General features: G+C 38.9%; 1 protein-coding gene across 33 annotated transcripts in view; it reads left to right on the plus strand.

The window, feature by feature from the left end:
* The window catches only part of CFAP95 (cilia and flagella associated protein 95), a 243,907-nt gene that overhangs the window by 39,175 nt on the left and 183,196 nt on the right, over positions 1 to 21,536 (plus strand). For 25 of the 33 annotated variants that reach the window (XM_081504570.1, XM_081504507.1, XM_081504635.1 and 22 more), the window contains exons 3-4: positions 935 to 1,053; positions 1,626 to 1,694. In XM_081504570.1, coding sequence (XP_081360696.1) covers positions 935 to 1,053; positions 1,626 to 1,694 — 188 coding nt within the window. Of the gene's footprint in view, positions 1 to 934; positions 1,054 to 1,625; positions 1,699 to 21,536 lie in introns of all 33 variants that reach the window. The other 8 variants (XM_081504761.1, XM_081504795.1, XM_081504779.1 and 5 more) reach the window with 1 other exon arrangement.

A 21,536-nucleotide genomic window follows, 5' to 3' on the forward strand; every position in this document is an offset into this window, starting at 1 on the left:
GTTGAGGTCTTAGGGGACAGAAATCATAGAAGCTATGGAGTAGACCAAGGAACCAGGATGAGAGACTATAGTTAAAATTGCTTTGAATAGGATGGGTTCTTAGTTTTACACAACCTCTTTAATCTTCACAAAAATGGACCAAAGGAATTTGACTCTAGCTCTAGGATACTCTTGCATTGATGTCTCCAGATTTCTAAACAGCATTTTCTCTCTCTCTCTCTTTTTTTTTTTTGAACAAAATCTAGTGGAATTGATGTGATCTGGGGCTTCATTGGATATCTTAGGGAAGCCTGTCTTCAGGTTTGAAGCAAGTAATTGGTTCTGTTGGTGGTAGTGAGTTCTGAATCTCTGCTGTGACCCTCCATATTTGTGATCTTCTAGAGTTTTGTATGGGAAAAATATTGAATCCTCAGCATACATTTTTATTCCTAAGATCCTCTAGACATTACCCCATGATGCTTCTGCAATTGACTTGGGTATATCCTATAATTATCAACTTTTTCTCATACTAATAATTGTTTGATAATTCATTGAATTATCCTCTGTGATGGAGAGTGGATAACAATGATAAAGATGGTATCTAAAGTCATTTGTGATTTACAAAGTGATTGCTACGTTTTCTTACTTAGAGAAGTTAAAATATACTAACCTTGAGAAGGAAACAGAAAGCAAATAAGAGTTAGTATTTAGTTGAATGAAGTACTTTCCATTTCACGGAAACAACCAATCTGATTTTTATTCCAACAAAGCATAGTAAGGAATTGCCATTTTCACATATTTATGATGAAATCATTGACTGCTATGGGACATTTATTTTTTAATATGAATAGAGTCAGCAATTAAAATCAGAATGTACTTCAACAGAAATATATTTTAGTAACTGAGAATTTTTAACTATTTATTTTCTTTATATGTGATTTTTTATTTTTTCCAGATTTGGATATCAGAAACACGTGAAAAAATGGAACAAGTTTGTTTAAACACAAAACTGGCCAAAATAAAGAGCAAGGCTTTATTGAATGAGGAAACTATGAACTCTGGAATTATTGAAAGGTATGCTTGATATAGCCCTTTGCTTAGAACAGGCATCTGCAGGAAAGGGCTTATAAATAAGCAGTGAAGGAGGTAGGTTGGCCCCAGCTACTCATTCATTATTGGACTACAGCAAGCACAGACACCATATCTCAAGCTGTCATGTTTTCTGTTCATGCTGCTCCCTCTGTCTGGAATTCTCTTTCCCTTGGTTGTTTGCCAGTCAGCTCTGCGCATTATAGGTCCAATTAAAGTGTCTTTTTCCCTTTACGTGTTTTTTTCTGGTCATGGTTCTGACTACCTAGGTTTGAACTCCATCTCTACAATTTACTGGTAAAAGTTAGTGCCTTTCTATGGAAATGCATGACATAGACTTCCTCTTGTATTGTAGTTACTGGACAGAATGCTGAAATTTTCCATTTACTTGTTGAGACATTTTATTAATATTTTGCAAAGTGCATTAAACTTGCAAACATGGAAATCCTTTAAAAAATTATGATAAAAATTCAGCTCCCAAATTAGTTTTGTATGGCTTTGAAAGTTTGTAAATGTCGGTTTGACATGTTTTCTAAAAATTGTTATCTTGTTTCCAGGGACACTGGATTGCCTGCCACAGGTTTTGGAGCTCTCTTTGCTAGACACCCACCAGATTGGCGCAAAATGTTCGTAGTCCCTAAACTGCTGCAGATTGCACAAAATGTTTTTTAATGGTTCAGAAGGTTTGTTTGCAGGGTTGAAGGAATTAGTGGTGAACCAAAGTCAACAAACTGCCCTTTATGTGGTATCTTACAAGTTTCCTTCCTTTCTTAAAAAAAAAAATGGTGTTTGTTTTTTTCCAATTTATTAACACCATCAGCCTGTTAGAAGAAAAGTAGATTATCATTTAAAAAATATGAACAGTGATATATGTGTTTGTGTGCATGTGTATACACAAAAATCAGCATGAGACTTCTTTCCTTTAACAAGCTTTTCCCATCAATATGCAAGCAATAATAATAATAATGCAGTAGTCAATACTCAATATTTGTAGATTCTATATTGGTAAATTCTCTTACTGCTAAAACTGATTCGTAACCCCCAAGTCAGTACTAAGGGTGCTGTTGCAGACATTAATGGATATGCATAAAGACATTAATGGTGGCAAAAAATTTGAGCCACCCAAAGCACACATTCCAAGCTGAGGGTGGAACAAGGTGAAACTACCTTCTTGTTTCAGTTTTCAGAGTGTATGTAAGTGTCCTTTTCACATTCATGTATTTTTTGCAATTTTTGGTGATTTTTTAGTGCTTTTGCTGTTTGAAATGGTTTCTAAGTGTAGTGCTGAAATGTTATTTAGTGTTCCTAAGGGCAAGAAGACTGTAATATGATTTATGCATAAAATAGATAAACTTCCTTCAGGCATAAGTTACAGTGCTGTTGGCCATACTCAAAGTTAATGCATAAACTATATATTGAATAGAATGTCTAAACAGAAAAGCACATGAAACCAAAATATGTATTGATTTACTGATGAAAATGTTGTAACCAGAGCTTGAAGGAACCTAACCCTGTATTTCTAATATGTTCAAGATTTTCTAATTCAGTGTTCACAATGAGTTTGTAGAACACTGTGAATAGTGAGAATTGACTGAATAGGAAGAAACTGCTATTTTTTTTTTTAACTAATAAAAGAAATTGCTTTTGGAGACAACATGATTTGTCACTACAGAAAAAATATTTCTTTTCTGCTCATCTTTCTAAAGAAGACAAACTTTCATAATTGCTGTAAATATATATATATATATATATATAAGTGATGAAATATAGGTAATTATAAGCATGAAAAAATTCTAAGTGTTGTATTATGCATTATGAAGATATGAGTATATATCATCACTGGCAATTTAGTTATTTTGCTTCCTTTGAGAATTGTCTGGCTTTAGAGCTAACCTAGGGTGCGTAGGGTGGTAGTGGAAAGTGCTGTAAGCTGATCCTGAGTTGTCTCCTACAACTCCAAGTGGAGAAACTATTCTTGGATACAGAGGAAGTAGGCAGTATATCTTGAGGAGAAAGAAATGCCAGGGAAAATAAGTGCAGTTAAGCCCAGAGAAGCACAGCAGAGGCACTCAACTCATATCTCCTACACTCACAGTGAAGACACCAGCTGAGCCTCCCTTTTCAGTGGACCATTTATAGAGTCATCAAAGGCAGAGGCAACTGATCATCTTATTAATAATACAGCTGAATTCCTGGTCTTAAAAATATCATGACACATTTAAAGAACAAAAGCATCATGAAGAATGAAAAGACATAGACAACTTCTACCAGATGAGGTAGACCTGATGGAACAAATGTAACAGGAATTGAAAACCAATGGAACAGAAATATAAAGCTTTATTACTTAGGGAAATAAAGAAAACGGTTGCAAATATAAGGCAAAATAATAAAAATCAGGTTGACATTAGTTTCCCAACGGCAACATAAAGAGCATAATATTAAAGTACTGAAGGAAAAGAATTTTGAACCCATAATTATTTAAATGTGCAAGTCAAATAAAGATACTTTCAGGTATACAAGGACTAGTTTCAGACTTACTCTCCTGCCATGAATAATGATAGAACTGGGCAAAATATTAGTATGTTATACAACTGTTGTCAGGGATTGAATAACAACCAGTGGGGTTCTGTGCTCCTGAAGATGAGAACTGAGGATCACTTATTCACTGAAGTCACTTTTCCTGGCTACAGTGCAGGGAGGTGAGCCTAAGAGTAGAGCAGTGTTATTGTTGAGCTGGGGGTGGTGAATAGGAATTTAGAGCTTCTGATGTAATTGGAATTTGTAGGACAGACTATTGGACAGAAGGAAGCTGTGTTTGGAGGTAGGATCAGAAGTCTGCATGGAATTCCCCTCAGGTTGTTAGTCAATTGCTCGACTCTGCATACACTATCAAAATAGTACATACTCCTGCTTTTAAAAAATAAAATGGAACTGTCTATAGTGTTCTCTGAAATTTCACAATGCCGCCCCTTCCTGCATGGTAGTATTGTGTAGTGAACTTCAGGGCTACATTACCTACTTTCAAATCCTGGCTCTGCCACTTACTAGCTGTGTGAACTTGGACTATTAATAGTTGCTTAACCATTTTGTACCTTGGTTTCTTCATCCGTAAAATGGGGATAGAGTTACAGAGTTGTTGTGATGACTAAGTAAGTTAATACATGTGAAACAGAACAGTAATTTGTGCATACGTGTTAAATGCTAAGCAGATCTGCTGGTCCAGCCACTTGGCAAACACTTTTAGTCAAGAAACTCTTATCTTTCAGTTCAGGAAAATATTCTTCATTTATTTCACTGATGATTTATACCTTCCATTTTCTCTGTTCTCACTTTTGGAAATACTTTATTTAGATGTTGGTTTGCCTGGCCTGGTCTTCCAATTTTCTTATCTTCTATTTCATATTTATCTTTACTGTCTACTTTACTCTTTGTGTCTTCATCCCTACTATTGAGTTCTCTTTTTGTTTTCTGAATCCTTCTGTTTTTATAGAATTCTTTTTTTGTTTGTTTGTTTCATGACTGAAATATCTATTTGGGGGTGTTAGTAATAGTTTTACTAAATTTTTATCCATGCATAGTATCTATTTCCTCCAAGATACTTTTTATTAGTTTGCCTTTTGTTTGTTTGGTATCTATCTTCCATACTAGAAGCTTTCCTTAGATGTTTGGTAATTACTTCTTGGCTCTCTGCTCATGGGCTTCCCCGGTGGTTCACCTGGTAAAGAATCTGCCTGCAATGTGGGAGACCTGGGTTCGATCCCTGAGTTGGGAAGATCCCCTGGAGGAGGGCATGGAACCCACTCCAGTATTCTTGCCTGGAGAATCCCCATGGACAGAGGAATCTGGTGGGCTACAGTCCATGGTGTTGCAAAGAGTTGGACATGACTGAGCGACTAAGCATTCCTGCTCATAATTAAGAGATGAGGCTCAGAGCCTGTGTGTGAGGCTTATTTATTTGGAGCTTCACTGGAGGGATCTAAGTGTGTCATTTTTTTTTTTCATAAGCCCTGGTATCAGTATTTTAGTCTTTCCTTATGGGCTGGTCACATTCCCCAGGGGAAGTTCCCCAAACTGCCCATCTGAAGAGCAAAGGGCTAGTATCTGTGGTGTTGGAGTGAACAGGGCAATTGGCTTGGTTGGTCATCCGTGATAATCCTTCATTGTGTATGGTCACTGAACTATGTTTTTGGTGAAGGACTTTCTCTTTTACCCTTTCAAATGAATAAATTTCTAGCTTCCTACTGAAGTAAGGGAGTAAGGAAGGGGCGGTTATTCAGCAATGGGCTGTGGAGGAGGATCTTGCCTGGAGTTTAGGTGCTTCTCAAATAGCTCTGCCCCAATCTTCCTTTGCTGCTTTAGGATTTGTTCAGCTTTCTGCTAAGTCAGAGACCACTTGTCCATCTTCTCTTGAGCTTTCAAAGTTCATTTCTCATGTTCCTTTTTCTGTTCTCCTTGTTCTTGTGGGTTTATTTTTATTTTTCGAATCTTTTTAATTTGATTTTAGTGAAGCTTTTTGAGGAAGCAAGATTCAATGTGTACATTCAATCTTAACCTTGAAGTCATTCAGTCTCATCTGAAATGTCACCTCTTCTGAAGGACCTTCCCTTCCTACTGCCACTCCCAGCCCCCATGGTAGGTCTCTTGTGGGTGTTCTTAGTACCATGTACTTCTTTTATCCCAATCCAGTTAGGTTGCTGTTACTTACATTCTAATTTGTCTTTCTTACTGAATTCAGTGCTCTGAAGTAAAGGCTGTTGCAGCTCTCCCCAGTCCTAACAACGAGCCTGACCTACTGTAGATATAATTAATTTCTCGAATGAACAAACTATTTCTGATGTTGAACAGCAAATTATACTGGAAAAGGGGTATAACTAATTTCTATTTTACTTGATTTTACAACTTTAAGTCCTGAAGAACTAAAGTTGTTCTCAATGTTAGTTTGGTAAATACATTAAAAGGCACGGTCTTTTAGAAAATCGGCTCTTATTAGTTTGAATTACTAGAATTACTTGTTTGTTTTATTTGATTCACAAGTATTAGCAAGGAAATGAATACATGAGTACCTTCAACCATCCTCCACTAATTCCATATGTAATTCTTTCTTTCAGTTAATGTACACTAATTATAGGGCATTCTATACAATAGAATGCTCTGGTGTTTTAGAATCTGCTCTCTTGAATATTAAATATTATTTTGCTTCTTGCCAACTGTATAGCTGTAGAAGTTAAATGTCAATTTAAAAGGCAGTGAATAAAAATGAGTTTGCTCAATGGACCAAAATAATGTGCTTTAACTTATAAAATAAAAGCTGTGATCATAATGTAAATTTAAACTTCAGGTTATCTTGATGGAAAAAAATCAGAATACAGATATAGCTTTGTTATTAAGGAGACATTAGTTAGATGCATTTATCTTAATTTTAGATAACGTTCATTGTGTTGTGATAGCATTTGACAATCTGTTTCTTTTCTTGCAACTCAAAAGCAGTAGCCCACCTACTTTATTTTGAGCCAATGTGAAGAAGATACAACACCTCTATTCCTTAAAATGGCAGCAAACATCTCAGTGGAACATATTGAAAATCAGAACAGCCAGAATGTTTAACATCACTGGATTTATCACTCCTGACCTTAACTAGAGAAAAGGGCTTGGTGAATAATTCCTTCCACACGTCACAGATGGAGATATGTTTTCAACTGCAATATATAGAATGGTCAGGTTGAGACCAAAAGTGATATTGATGACTTACACTTTAAAAATGAGATTTCTATGCCTTGATGCTGGAGTGAGCTTGTCCAGAACTAGAGTTATTGCTTCTCTTGAGAGTTGATTGCATTTCCATCAGTGAGTAACCAAGGAATTGGCATTGGCCAATGATGGAAGGGGTGAGAGTCAAGAAGGCTCAAAGATGTCAACAATGTTCTTATGGTCTCAAATGGATACAGTTGCATGTTTAGGGGTCTCTAACATACATTACCAGAGAAGGCAATGGCACCCCACTCCAGTACTCTTGCCTGGAGAATCCCATGGACGGAGGAGCCTGGTAGGCTGCAGTCCATGGCGTCGCTACGAGTCGGACACGACTGAGCGACTTCACTTTCCCTTTTCACTTTTGTGTGTTGGAGAAGGAAATGGCAACCCACTCCAGTGTTCTTGCCTGGAGAATCCCAGGGACGGTGGAGCCTAGTGGGCTGCTGTCTATGGGGTCGCACAGAGTCAGGCACGACCGAACCGACTTAGCAGCAGCAGCAGCAGCAACATACATTACTTTTACTACATGGATAGAGAGACTAAAGGTCTAGAAAAATAATGAGGCACATTTCTTTTAAGGCACATAGGAAAATTGGATAGAAACATGAAGCTGTAATAAGTTAATCTAAGGGTCTTTCTTTGCCCTTCTACCTTTTTCTTAAGACTCCTCAAGGAGCTTTCACTTAATTTGAAAGTACTCTTTATGAGGGATGAAAAACTAACTCACTAATTCTCAAAAAGCTCCTGGATATCTATTATCTAATACATAATCATTATATGATTTGTCCATAGAACCAGATAGTTGTAGCTGATTTATTCTAAGAAGTAAGGTTTTTCATGTACAATATAATGTCTTGACTGTGTCTGTGACCATTAAACAAACAAAAAAGCAGAAACCAAATTGACAGAACAACCACAAAAACTATATAAAGCAAATCCAATTTTGAGGGATGTGGTATAAATATAATTTTAAGATCTTATTTCTCAGAAGCCCTTATTTAAATATATGTACATAACCATATATGGTCTGGGATAATGGTTCACAGGAGAAGTTTTTTTTTTTAATAGGAAAAAGCCAGCTCTAACATAGCATATTTGCTGGGTGAAAAGCAGATCCATGGGCTTCTGGGCCAGTTTGAGGGCAGCCCAGAAGTGTTAATCACTTACTAGAGGGTAGAGAAGAAGCAAGGTAGCTCTCTTACAAGGTCAGCTCTAACTAATGTGTCCTGTCATTTTTTCCAAATTTCATTGCTTTCTGGTGGTAGTGATTAGTGTTTATTGTTGAAATTTTATGCTAAATGTGTCTTGTTTCCAGAATTATCCAAACATTTATGTGATCCACCTGACTGGAGAAGAAAGAAATCAGTAGTGTTTTAGATTACTGGGTAGCTTTTTGGCCATAGTGTGGTTTTTAAGAAAGGGCATGGTATAGGAAAATAGGAGACATGGATTCTACTTTCAGACATGTGTTAAACCTACTATGTGACCTTGTGCTGGCTAATATCCCTCTCTGGGCTCCAGTTGTTTCCATCTGGAAAATGAAAGGATTGAACCAAATGATCTGTAATGTCCTTTCCTGCTCTAAAATTTTATGTTTCTAAAGGAGAAAGGCATCTGTAGCTGAATAAACAGACAAGTTAAATGAGGCCAAAAAGTAGTTCAGACAGTTGGCAACAGTTTCATTGTTGGCATAGAGCACTTATCCATATGTGTGTGCAGTGATTACCTTACAGTAGTAGTAGCAAGCTTAGGCCACAGTTTAAACTCCCAATTCACTCTTCTCACTGGGGCATTTAACATCTGTAAAACCTTTGGCACTCTTCAGAGGAAAGGGACTGAATATGAAGAGCAGGAGGGTCTTTTTTCCCCCTCAAAGTGTAAGGAATTTACTTTCTTTTCCTACTCAGGCACTTGGATTATGGCTTGTCTCTTGGCAAAATACCACCCAGTTGTTGAACATTTCTCTACAAGAAAAAAGTTTAAAATTTCCTGATGATGATGGTGATGAGGATAACAACAAAGAAAATGGGGAGAGGAGAGTTGTGTGGTGAAATGATTATGGATTGAGAGGAAGACAGATCTGAATTGAATTCTTTTATTTTTTAAACTTAAAAAAAAAATTAAATTGGAGGATAATTGCTTACAGTGTTGTGTTGCTTTCTGCCATACAACAATGTGAATCAGCATAAGTATATATATGTACCCTCCCTTCTGAACCTTCCTCCCACCTTCCACCCCATCCCAGCACTCTATGTTGTCACAGAGCATAGAGTTGAGCTCCCTATGTTATACAGCAACTTCCCATTAGCTATCTATTTTATATATGGTAATATATATGTTTCAATGTTACTCTCTCAATTTTTCCCACCCTCTCTTTACCTTTGTCCATAGTTCATCAGGCACTCTATCAGATCTAGTCCCTTAAATCTATTTCTCGCTTCCACTGTATAATCGTAAGGGATTTGATTTAGGTCAAATCTGAATTTAGGTCAAATACCTGAATGGTCTAGTGGTTTTCCCTACTTTCTTCAATTTAAGTCTGAATTTGGCAATAAGGAGTTCATGATCTGAGCCACAGTCAGCTCCTAGTCTTGTTTTTGCTGACTGTATAGAGCTTCTCCATCTTTGGCTGCAAAGAATATAATCAATCTGATTTCAGTATTGACCATCTGGTGATGTCCATGTGTAGAGTCTTCTCTTGTGTTGTTGGAAGAGGGTGTTTGCTATGACCAGTGCATTCTCTTGGCAAATCTCTGTTAGCCTTTGCCCTGCTTCATTCTGTACTCCAAGTCCAAATTTGCCTGTTATTCCAGGTATTTCTTGACTTCCTACTTTTGCATTCCAGTGATAACAAACAGTAATATTCTGTTGTCTTGATGGCCTGGATACCACAATGGTGTGGTCACTCACATAGAGACAGATATCCTGGAGGGCAAAATCAAGTGACCTCAGAAAGCCTTATTAACAATTACGCTAGTGGAGGTGATGGAATTCCGGCTGAGCTATTTAAAATACTAAAAGATGATGGTGTTATGAGGAAACCAGAATTGAAAGAGACACGTGTACCCCAATGTTCATCACAGCATTGTTTATAATATCCAGGACATGGAAGCAACCTAGATGTCCATCATCAGACGAATGGATAAGGAAGCTCTGGTACATATACACAATGGAATATTACTCAGCCATTAAAAAGAATACATTTGAATCAGTTCTATTGAGATGGATGAAACTGGAGCCCATTATACAGAGTGAAGTAAGCCAGAAAGAAAAACACCAATACAGTATACTAATGCATATATATGGAATTTGAAAGATGGTAATGATAACCCTATATGCGAGACAGAATAAGTGACACAGATGCATAGAACAGTCTTATGGACTCTGAGGGAGAAGGTGAGGGTGGGACATTCTGAGAGAATAGCATTGAAACATGTATATTATCATGTGTGAAACAGAATGTACCATTCCATGTTCGATGCATGAGACAAATGCTCAGGGCTGTGGCAATGGGATGACCCAGAGGTGTGGGATGGGGAGAGAGGTGGGAGGGGGGTTCAGGATGGGGAACACATGTAAACCCATGGCTGATTCATGTCAATGTATGGCAAAAACTACTACAATATTGTAAAGTAATTAGCCCCCAACTAAAATAAATAAATTTATTAAAAAAAAAAAAAGATGATGGTGTTAAAGTGTTGCACTCAATATGTCAGCAAGTTTGAAAAACCCAGCAGTGGCCACAGAACTGGAAAAGGTCAGTATTTTCATCCCAATTCCAAAGAAGGGAAGTGCTAAAGAATGTTCAAACTACTGGACAATAGCACCCACTTCCCATGCTAGTGAAGTTATGCTCAGAATCCTTCAAGCTAGGCTTCAGCAGTAAACGAACCAAGAACTTCCAGATGTACAAGCTGGGTTTAGAAAATGCAGAGTAACTAGAGATCAAATTGCCAACATTCACTGGATCATAGAGAAAGCAAGGGAATTACAGAAAAAACATCTACACCTGTTTCATTCACTACATGAGAGCCTTTGACTGTGTGGATCACAACAAACTGTGGAAAATTCTGAAAGAGATGGAAATACTAGATGATCTTACCTGTCTCCTAAGAAACGTGTATGCTGGTCAGGAAGTAAGTTAGAACCTTACATGGAACAACTGACTGATTCAAAATTGGGAAAGGAGTTCAACAAGGTTATATATTGTCACCCTGTTTATTTAACATATATGCAGAGTACATTATGTGAAATGCTGGGATAGATGAGTTACAAGCTGGAATCAAGATTGCTAGGAGAAATATATACAGATGATACCACTCTAATGGCAGAAAGCAAAGAGGAACTAAACAGTCTCTTGATGAGGGTGAAGGAGAGTGAAAAAGTTGGCTTAAAACTCAACATTCAAAACGCTAAGATCATGGCATCTGGTCACATCACTTCATGGCAAATAGAAGGGGAAAAACTGGAAACAGTCATAGATTTTCACTTCCTGGTCTCCAACATCACTGCGGAAATTGCCTGCAGCCAGGAAATTAGAAGACTCTTCATTCTTGGAAGGAAGGCTATGACAAACCTAGACAGAGTATTATAAAGCAGAGACCACTTTGCTGACAAAGGTCCTTATAGTCAAAGCTATACTTTTTCCAGTAGTCATGTATGGATGTGAGAGTTGGACCACAAAGAAGGCTGAATGCCAAAGAATTGATGCTTTTGAACTGTGGTGCTGGAGAAGACTCTTGAGAGCCCCTTGGACAGCAAGGAGATCAAATAAGTCAATCCCAAGGGAAATCAACCCTGATTACTCATTGGAAGGACTGTTGCTGAAACTGAAGCTCTAATACTTTGGCCACCTGATGTGAAGAGCCTGGAAGACTCATTAGAAAAGACCCTGATGCTGGAAAAGGTTGAAGGCAAAAGGAGAAGAGAGTGGCAGAGGTGAGATGGTTGGATAGCATCACCGATTCAGTGGACATGAACTTGGGTAAACTCCAAGTGATGATGAGGGACAGGAAGGCCTGGCATGCTGCAGTCTATGGGGTCACAAAGAGTTGGACATGACTTAATGACTGAACAAAAACAAAAAATATTCCATTTATATATATCTCATTTCTTGAGGTAGGCTTATACTGTTATAAACTTCCCTCTTAGAACTGCTTTTGCTGTATCCCATAGGTTTTTGGAAGATCAGTGATATATGTTGAAAACTTTTGGAGAACTTTACGTAGAAGTCATCTACAAAAAGATATGGTTTCCTCAGTGGTGCAGGTTCTATTCCTGGGTCTAGAAGATCCCCGGAGGAGGAAATGGCAAGCCACTCTACTATCCTTGCCTAGAGAATCCCGTGGACAGAGGAGCTTGGCAAGCTACAGTCCACAGGGTCACAAAGAATCGGACATGACTGAAGGGACCTGGCATGCACACATGGGTTTTAGGTCATTGTGTTTTCATTGTCTTTTGTTTCTAGGTATTTTTAAATTTCTTTTTTTGATATTTTCAGTGACATCTTGGTTATTCAGAACTGTGCTGTTCAGCCTCCATGTATTTTTTTTTTAACTGATTTTTTTTTTTCCTGTAATTGATATCTAGTCTCATTCCCCAATGACTCAGAGGGTAAAAAATCTGCCTGAAATGCAGGAAACCCTTCCCTCGGTCAGGAAGATCCCCTGGAGAAGGAAAATGGCAAACCACTCTAGTATTCTTCCCTGAAAAATCCCATAGACAGAGGAGCCTGGCGTGCTACAGTCCAAAGAGTTGCAAATAGTCAAGACACAACCGAGGGACTAACCACAGCAGCAAGCACACAGAGTTGTGCTTAGAAAGTGTACTTGATATGATTTTAATTTTCTTAAATTTACTGAGGCTTGATTTGTGACCCAAGTAAAGAGCCTCTTGATGAAGGTGAGAGAGGAGAGTGAAAAAGCTGGCTTAAAACTCAACATTCAAAAAATGAAGATCATGGCATCTGGTCCCATCACTTCATGGCAAATAGATGGAGAAAAAATGGAAACAGTCACAGACTTTTTTCTTGGGCTCCAAATCACTGTGGACAGTGACTGCAGCCATGAAATTAAAAGGCTCTTGCTCCTTGGAAGGAAAGCTATGACAAACCTAGATAGTGTATTAAAAAGCAGAGATATCATTTTGCCAACAAAGGTCTGTATAGTCAAAACTATGGGTTTTCCATTAGTCATGTACAAATGTGAGAGTTGGATCATAAAGAAGGCTGAGCACCAAAGAATTGATGCCTTCCAATTATGGTGTTCAAGAAGACTCTTGAGAGTCCCTTGGATAGCAAGGAGATCAAACCAGTCAATCCTAAAGGAAATCAACCCTGAATATTCACTGGAAAGACTGTTGCTGAAACTGAAGCTCCAATACTTTGGCCACCTGATGCGAGGAGCCGAAATTGGAAAAGACCTCGATGCTGGGAAAGACTGAGGGCAGGAGGAGAAGAGGGCCACAGAGGATGAGATGAGTGGATGACATCGTTAACTCAATGGGCATGAGTTTGGGAAAACTCCAGGAGATGGTAAGGGACAGGGAAGCCTGGTGTGCTGCAGTTCATGAGGTCACAAAGAGTCAGACATGGCTGAGTGATTGAACAATAACTAATGTAATTTGGAGAATGTCTCATGTGCACTTGAGAAAAAAGTGTATTCTGCTGTTTTGGAATGGAATGTCCTGAAGATATCAAGCCATCTGGTTTAATGCTTGTGTTTCCTTATTAATTTCCTGTGTGGATGATCTATTCATTGGCTAAAGTGGGATGTTAAAGTCCCCTGCTATTATTGTGTTACTGTTGATTTCCCCTTTTATGTTTGTTAGCATCTAAATTCAATTCTTGATTTCATTTCTTTTGTTTAAAAAAATTATTTTACCAAAATATAGTTGAGTTACAATGTTGTGTTAATTTTTACAGTAGAGCAAAGTGATTCAGATATATATATATACATACATATATATATATGTATGTATATATATATTCAGATGTATATGTGTGTATTTATATACATGCATATGTTCTTTTTCATATTCTTTTTCGTTATTGAATATAGTTCACTGTGCTATACTACATTAAGACTTTGTCATTTAATCCATTCTATACATAACAGTCTGCATCTGCTAATCCCAAACTCCAAATCCATCCTTCTCTCTTAGCAAACCACAAATCTGTTTCTCTATGCCTGTGAGTCTGTTTCTGTTTTGTAAATAGAAAGTTCATTGTGTGATATTTTAGATTCCACGTGTAAGTGATAGATAGTATTGAGTTGGCCAAAAACTTGTTCTGGTTTTTCCATACCATCTTGTGGAAAAATCCGAACAAACTTTTTGGCCAACCCGGTATTTGTCTCTTTCTGAGTTACTTCACTTAGTATGATAATCTCTGTGTCCATTCATGTTGCTGCAAATGACATTTTTTCTTTATTTTTTATGGCTGAGTAATGTCCCATTGTATACATGTACCACATCTTCTTGATGGACATTTAGGTTGTTGTGAATAGTGCTGCTATGAACGTGCGGGTATATAACTTTTTATTGATTCTTCATATTTGTTGTAGGACCTTTTGTTTCTGTGTCAAGCTTTCTTCTTTTTGATAACGTTCTCTCTCCCATTCAGTTCAGTTCAGTCGCTCAGTTGTGTCCGACTCTTTGTGACCCCATGAATCGCAGCACGCCAGGCCTCCCTATCCATCACTAACTCCTGGAGCCTACCCAAACTCGTGTCCATTGAGTCGGTGATGTCATCCAGCCATTTCATCCTCTGTTGTCCCCTTCTCCTCCTGCCCCCAAACCCCTCCCCAGCCGAGTCAGCTCTTCGCATGAAGTGGCCAAAGTATTGGAGTTTCAGCTTCAACATCATTCCCTCCAATGAACACCCAGGACTGATCTCCTTTAGGATGGACTGGTTGGATCTCCTTGCAGTCCAAGGGACTCTCAAGAGTCTTCTCCAACACCACAGTTCAAAAGCACCAATTCTTCAGTGCTCAGCTTTCTTTATAGTCCAACTTTCACATCCATACATGACTACTGGAAAAACCATAGCCTTGACTAGACGGACCTTTGTTGACAAAGTAATGTCTCTGCTTTTTATCATGCTGTCTAACTTGGTCATAACTTTCCTTCCAAGGAGTAAGCGTCTTTTAATTTCATGGCTGCAATCACCATCTGCAGTGATTTTGGAGCCCCTCAAAATAAAGTCTGACACTGTTTCCACTGTTTCCCCATCTATTTCCCATGAAGTGATGGAACTGGATGCCATGATCTTAGTTTTCTGAATGTTGAGCTTTAAGCCAACTTTTCCACTCCCCTCTTTCACTTTCATCAAGAGGCTTTTTAGTTCCTCTTCACTTTCTGCCATAAGGGTGGTATCATCTGCATATCTGATGTTATTGATATTTCTCCCAGCAATCTTGATTCCAGCTTGTGCTTCTTCCAGCCCAGCGTTTCTCGTGATGTACTCTGCACATAAGTTAAATAAGCAGGGTGACAATATACAGCCTTGACGTACTCCTTTTCCTATTTGGAACCAGTCTGTTGTTCCATGTCCAGTTCTAATTGTTGCTTCCTGACCTGCATACAGGTTTCTCAAGAGGTCAGGTGGTCTGGTATTCCCATCTTTTTCAGAGAAATAGATGTTTTTCTGGAACTCTCTTGTTTTTTCGATGATCCAGCGGATGTTGGCAATTTGATCTCTGGTTCCTCTGCCATTCAGTGCAGTCCAATTAGAGTGTATGATGAATGGGATGATTCTCTTCTCCAATCTCACCTCCTCACAAACCCACAAACACTTGGGCATATGACCCAGGCCAGGCCAATCAGAACGCACTCTAGTATAGTAATCAGAGTTTTAGGCAATGTGCCCTCTGGTGTTCCAGGTAACAAGTTATAGAGGGCATCTTACTGCTAGTGGAGCATCTGTCTGTAAATGAAACTGAACAGAGGTGTGGGAAAAGAGTTTGATTATATTCTTTTTACTTGTGCTGGTATTTTTATATTTTCCTCTTCTTTGAGCTTAAATAACTTATAACTTAAGAGTAACACTACTAATAGCAAATAGTTATATGATGTTTATTACTTACCAGGCACCATTTTAAGGGTTTTATAAGTACTGACTTATTTACTCACTATGAGTTGATTCCATCATCATCCACATTCTATGAAGGGGGAAAAATAAGAGGTATGGAGAAGTCGAGTAACATGTCCAAGCTGGTAAGTAATAATGAGCCAGAGTTTGAACTGAGAAGGTCTTATATCAAAGTTCATGGTCTTAGCTACTCTGCTAAGCCGCTTCTTTGAATGATAGATCAACTAGGACTCTGAATATCACTTTCCTTTGCTAACTCAGAGATGATAATTGCTACATTTAGCCTTGAGCACTAAGCTCTTGAAGGAAGTACTGGTGAAATTGTGGTCACTAGTCTCCAGGGGTGGCTGCCAGCAGTTCCTTCTCTCTCTGTATATGCATGGTCCATCAAGAGGCAGAGGTTTTCTCTCTTGTCTGGCCTTATGACTGGCTTTGATCAGTAGACTGTAGCAAAACTGATGTCCTCAGACTTCCGAGTGCAGACTTTAAAGGGACTGGTAGTTGCTGCTTCCTGATTCTTGGACTCTAGCTGACATGCTGTAACCAAGACACATGGAAGAGAACAAAGGCACTGTATTTGACAGCTCCAGCTGAGCTTCCCAGACAACAGACAAAACCAGCTGCCAGCCATGTGAGTGATTCAATGTAGTCAGATACCTAATGACTTTAGCTCTCACTGACATCACATGGGGCAGAAAAACCACTCAGTGGAGCCCATCGTCTCACATAATAATCAGAGATAATAGCATATTGTTATTTTAAGCCAGGAACATTTAAGCCACAGAAATAGGTAATTGAAAACAACCTTCATGTCTCTTAACTACCATGATTGTATGGCTACTTCTATCATTATTTGGCCTATAGGTATAGTTTTGTCATAGCTAATCCATAAGGCATGCAAGCAGTTCAAACTTTTGAGATTGATAAGCTAATAAAACAAATGAGTGGTAAAGATTTTCAAAATATCACCATTGTGTAATTTGTACTTAATCCTGTTTCCTTTTATCCTATGCCCATTAATGATGAGCCTGTATTAATCTTTATAATATTGGAAGTTTATGTAGTTGTCATAAATTTATCGTTATTTATAATTACTTAAAGTAAGTCTTCAGCGGGTCCCAGTGGATAGTACTATACTATACATCTTTGAGCCACAGAGATGATTTCACAGGAATAAGAACTTTCCAGAACTGCAGAAATCTTTGCTACTATCCATATTTAATTTGGTCCCATATTTACTGCTTACATAGTTAACTTATTACCCTAACATGTAAGAACAATATATTGCTTTCAAATAGCTTCCAAAAATTATTAGGCCTAAACAAATTTTATTTGTTCCATATATCTGAGTTTATTCTTTCAACATAAACAACAGAAAAATAACTAGTCATTTCTTGTGTATTAGTAGGAAATATACTTTGCTGAAAGTGACAGAAAACCTAACTAGAAGCAACTTAAATAATTAAGGAATTTAGTCATCTGTCATGAAATATAAGGGAGTTCAAGACTGATGTGGCACCTAAACAATGCCATCAAGGATACAGGGTCTTTTTGTCTTTCTTCACTACCAGTTTTGCTAGGTAGCTTTCTTCCTCATAGTCTCAAGATGGTTACTATGTCTCCCAATAGCAATCTGTTCTAGAAAGGAAGATGTTGGAAAATGAAGAGGATCTTCATTTTATATCTATTGGACAAATTGTGACATTTTGACACCCTTGGTGTCAACTGTGACACCCTTGGCTTCAACAGTCTTCAAAGTAGAGAAAGACAAGGGAAGTTGGAGTAGGGGTTGAATAAGCCAATCTATTGGACATGGAACAATAGACTGGTTCAAAATTGGGAAAGGAATACATCAAGACTGTATATTGTCACCCTGCTTATTTAACTTAAATGCAGAGTACATTATGCGAAATGCTGGGCTGGATGAAGCACAAACTGGAATCAAGATTGCCAGGAGAAATATCAGTAACCTCAGATATGCAGGTGATACCACCCTTATGGCAAAAAGCAAAGAGGATTTGAAGAGCCTCTTGATGAAAGTGAAAGAGGAGAGTGAAAAAGCTGGCTTAAAACTCAGCATTCAAAAAATGAAGATCATGGCATCTGGTCCCATCACTTCATGGCAATTACATGGGGAAACAATGACAGACTTTATTTTCCTGGGTCCAAAATCACTGCAGATGGTGACTGCAACCATGAAATTAAAAGAGACTTGCTCCTTGGAAGAAAAGCTATGACCAACCTAGACAGCATATTAAAAAGCAGAGACATTACTTTGCTGACAAAGGTCTGTACGGTCTATGGTTTTTCCAGTAGTCATGTAGGGATGTGGGAGTTGGACTATAAAGAAAGCTGAGTGCCAAAGAATTGATCCTTTTGAACTGTGGTGTTGGAGAAGATTCTTGAGAATCCCTTGGACTGCAAGGAGATCAAACCAGTCAGTCCTAAAGGAAATCAACTCTGAATATTCATTGGAAGGACTGATGCTGAAGCTGAAGCTCCAGTACTCTGGCTACCTGATGCAAAGAATTGACTCATTGGAAAAGACCCTGATGCTGGGAAAGATTGAAGGCAGGAGGAGAAGGGGATGAGAGAGGTGGAGATGGTTGGATGGCATCACCGACTCAATGGACATGAGGTTGAGCAAACTCTGGGAGTTGGTGATGGACAGGGAAGCCTGGCATACTACAGTCCATGGGTTCACAAAGAGTCAGAAACAACTGAGTGACTGAACTGAACTGAAGCCAATCTATACCCTAAAACATCCTAGGGTGCACATAGTGAAACCTGAGTTGAATCATGAAATAGGAGTTGGAGTTAGCTAGACCAACAGGAGCACTCATCTCACACGCTAGTAAAGTAATGCTCAAAATTCTCCAAGCCAGGCTTCAGCAATACGTGAACCGTGAACTTCCAGATGTTCAAGCTGGTTTTAGAAAAGGCAGAGGAACCAGAGATACATTGCCATCATCCGCTGGATCATCGAAAAAGCAAGAGAGTTTCAGAAAAACATCTATTTCTGCTTTATTGACTATGCCAAAGCCTTTGACTGTGTGGATCACAAACAACTGTGGAAAATTCTGAAGGAGATGGGCATACCAGACCACCTGACCTGCCTCTTGAGAAACCTGTATGCAGATCAGGAAGCAACAGTTAGAACTGGACATGGAACAACAGACTGGTTCCAAATAGGAAAAGGAGTACATCAAGGCTGTATATTGTCACCCTGCTTATTTAACTTATATGCAGAGTACATCATGAGAAATGCTGGGCTGGAGGAAGCACAAGCTGGAATCAAGATTGCCGGGAGAAATATCAATAACCTCAGATATGCAGATGACACCACCTTTATGGCAGAAAGTGAAGAGGAACTAAAAAGCCTCTTGATGAAAGTGAAAGAGGAGAGTAGAAAAGTTGGCTTAAAGCTCAACATTCAGAAAACTAAGATCATGGCATCCAGTCGCATCACTTTTCATGGCAAATAGTTGGGGAAACAGTGTAAGACTCTAGTTTTGGGGGCTCCAAAATCACTGCTGATGGCGATTGCAGCCATGAAATTAAAAGATGCTTACTCCTTGGAAGGAAAGTTATGACCAACCTAGACAGCATATTAAAAAGCAGAGACATTACTTTGTCAGCAAAGGTCCATCTAGTCAAGGCTATGGTTTTTCCAGTAGTCATGTATGGATGTGAGAGTTGGACTATAAAGAAAGCTGAGTGCTGAAGAATTGATGCTTTTGAACTGTGGTGTTGGAGAAGATTCTTGAGAGTCCCTTGGACTGCAAGAAGATCCAACCAGTCCATCCTAAAGGAGATCAGTCCTGGGTGTTCATTGGAGGGAATGATGTTGAAGCTGAAACTCCAATACTTTGGCCACCTGTTGAGAGAAGCTGACTCATTTGAAAAGACCCTGATTCTGGGAAAGATTGAGGGCAGGAGGCGAAGGGGACGACAGAGGATGAGATGGTTAGATGGCATCACTGACTCAATGGACATGGGTTTGGGTATACTCCAGCAGTTGGTGATGGACAGAGAGGCCTGGCGTGCTGCGGTTCCTGGGGTTGCAAAGAGTCAGACATGACTGAGCGACTGAACTGAACTGAGACCAAGAGGAGAGAAGGGCAGCCCAGGCAGAGAATATAGGCCATACAGACATGGGACCTATGATGAACATGCCTGGCTCAGAGTACACATTTGCCCTGGTGACAGTCAAAATTGGAGAGAGATGCTGGGGACAAACCAAGCAAGGCCTGAAAGCTATGTTAGGGAATATGGTCTTTATCATGTGGGCAGGAGTGAAAAATTTTCACCTGTGGGTAGGAAAGATCAGATTTTTGTTCAGAAAGCAGGAAACAGATTGGTAGGTACCTAAGACTGCAGTCAAAAGACTGCTGAAATAATCAAGGCCAGACACAATAAAGGCCTGAGCTTTAGTGATGGTGGCATGGAGGAAAAAAAGGGCTCAGATTTTAGACATCTTAAAAGAGAGTAATAAACATTTACTTGATGATTGGTTAATTATGAAGGTAGAGAAGACTCAAAGTTGAATACCAGGCTTCTGGCTTAGGCAACAAGGGCTTAATGGGGCCATTCATTGAGGCAGTGAAGATGGGAGGAAGAGCAAATTTTAGATAGCTAGTGGATATTTGAGATTGGAGAATGAGAAGAGTCTGTGACCCAGACCCAGTTGCTAATATAAATATATTAACTAGTTCCTCTGCTTCCAGTCTTGTCCCTTTCAATCTGTTCTCCATTGAGCAGCTTGAATGCTGCTAAGTCGCTTCAGTCGTGTCGGACTCTGTGCGACCCCATAGACGACAGCCCATCAGGCTCTCCCGTCCCTGGGATTCTCCAGGCAAGAACACTGGAGTGGGTTGCCATTTCCTTCTTCAATGCATGAAAGGGAAAAGTGAAAGTGAAGTCCCTCAGTCGTGTCCGACTCTTAGCGACCCCATGGACTGCAGCCTATCAGGCTCCTCCATCCATGGGATTTTCCAGGCAAGAGTACTGGGGTGGGGTGCCATTGCCAATTCAATTAAAATGCAAAGTAAATCATGTTCGTCTGTTTATTTAATATCATTACAGTATTTTTTTCTTTTAGTGTTAATGAGCTTATACTCTGGCACTGAGCTAAGGGCTTTCATACCTTATTTCATTTAATTCTCATTCTTTGAGATGGTTGTTGCTAGTATCTCCATTACAAAGAGGCTCAGAGAGGTAAAGTAACTTTCCAGGAGTTCCTCTGGTCCTTACCTAATAAGCACCAGGGCTGGGTTTTAACTTTGTGTCTGGTCTATCTGACTGCAGGGGCTGTTGTTCTTAACCCCTGTAGTACATTGTCTTTCATGCTTAAATGTATAAGAGCACTCCACATCCTTCAAAGTATTTTCATGTGCATGATCCTCTATCCTTTTCCTCCTCACATCATTACAAGGCCATTTGGATAGACATTTTATTAATTGTATCGATGAATAAATCAAAGCACAGAGGTAATAAAGGACTCCAATTCCTCATTAATTAATCCATCCATTCTATAAATATATATGGATCAGATACTAATAAAGGAAATTAAGATGCAGAAGGCTTAAGTTACTTGCCGAAAGCCCCATGACAACTTGCTTGTAAAAGC

Source organism: Giraffa tippelskirchi, chromosome 1 (genome assembly GCF_054371585.1).
Source record: "Giraffa tippelskirchi isolate mGirTip1 chromosome 1, T2T-mGirTip1v1.2.pri, whole genome shotgun sequence".
Lineage (NCBI taxonomy): Eukaryota > Metazoa > Chordata > Mammalia > Artiodactyla > Giraffidae > Giraffa > Giraffa tippelskirchi.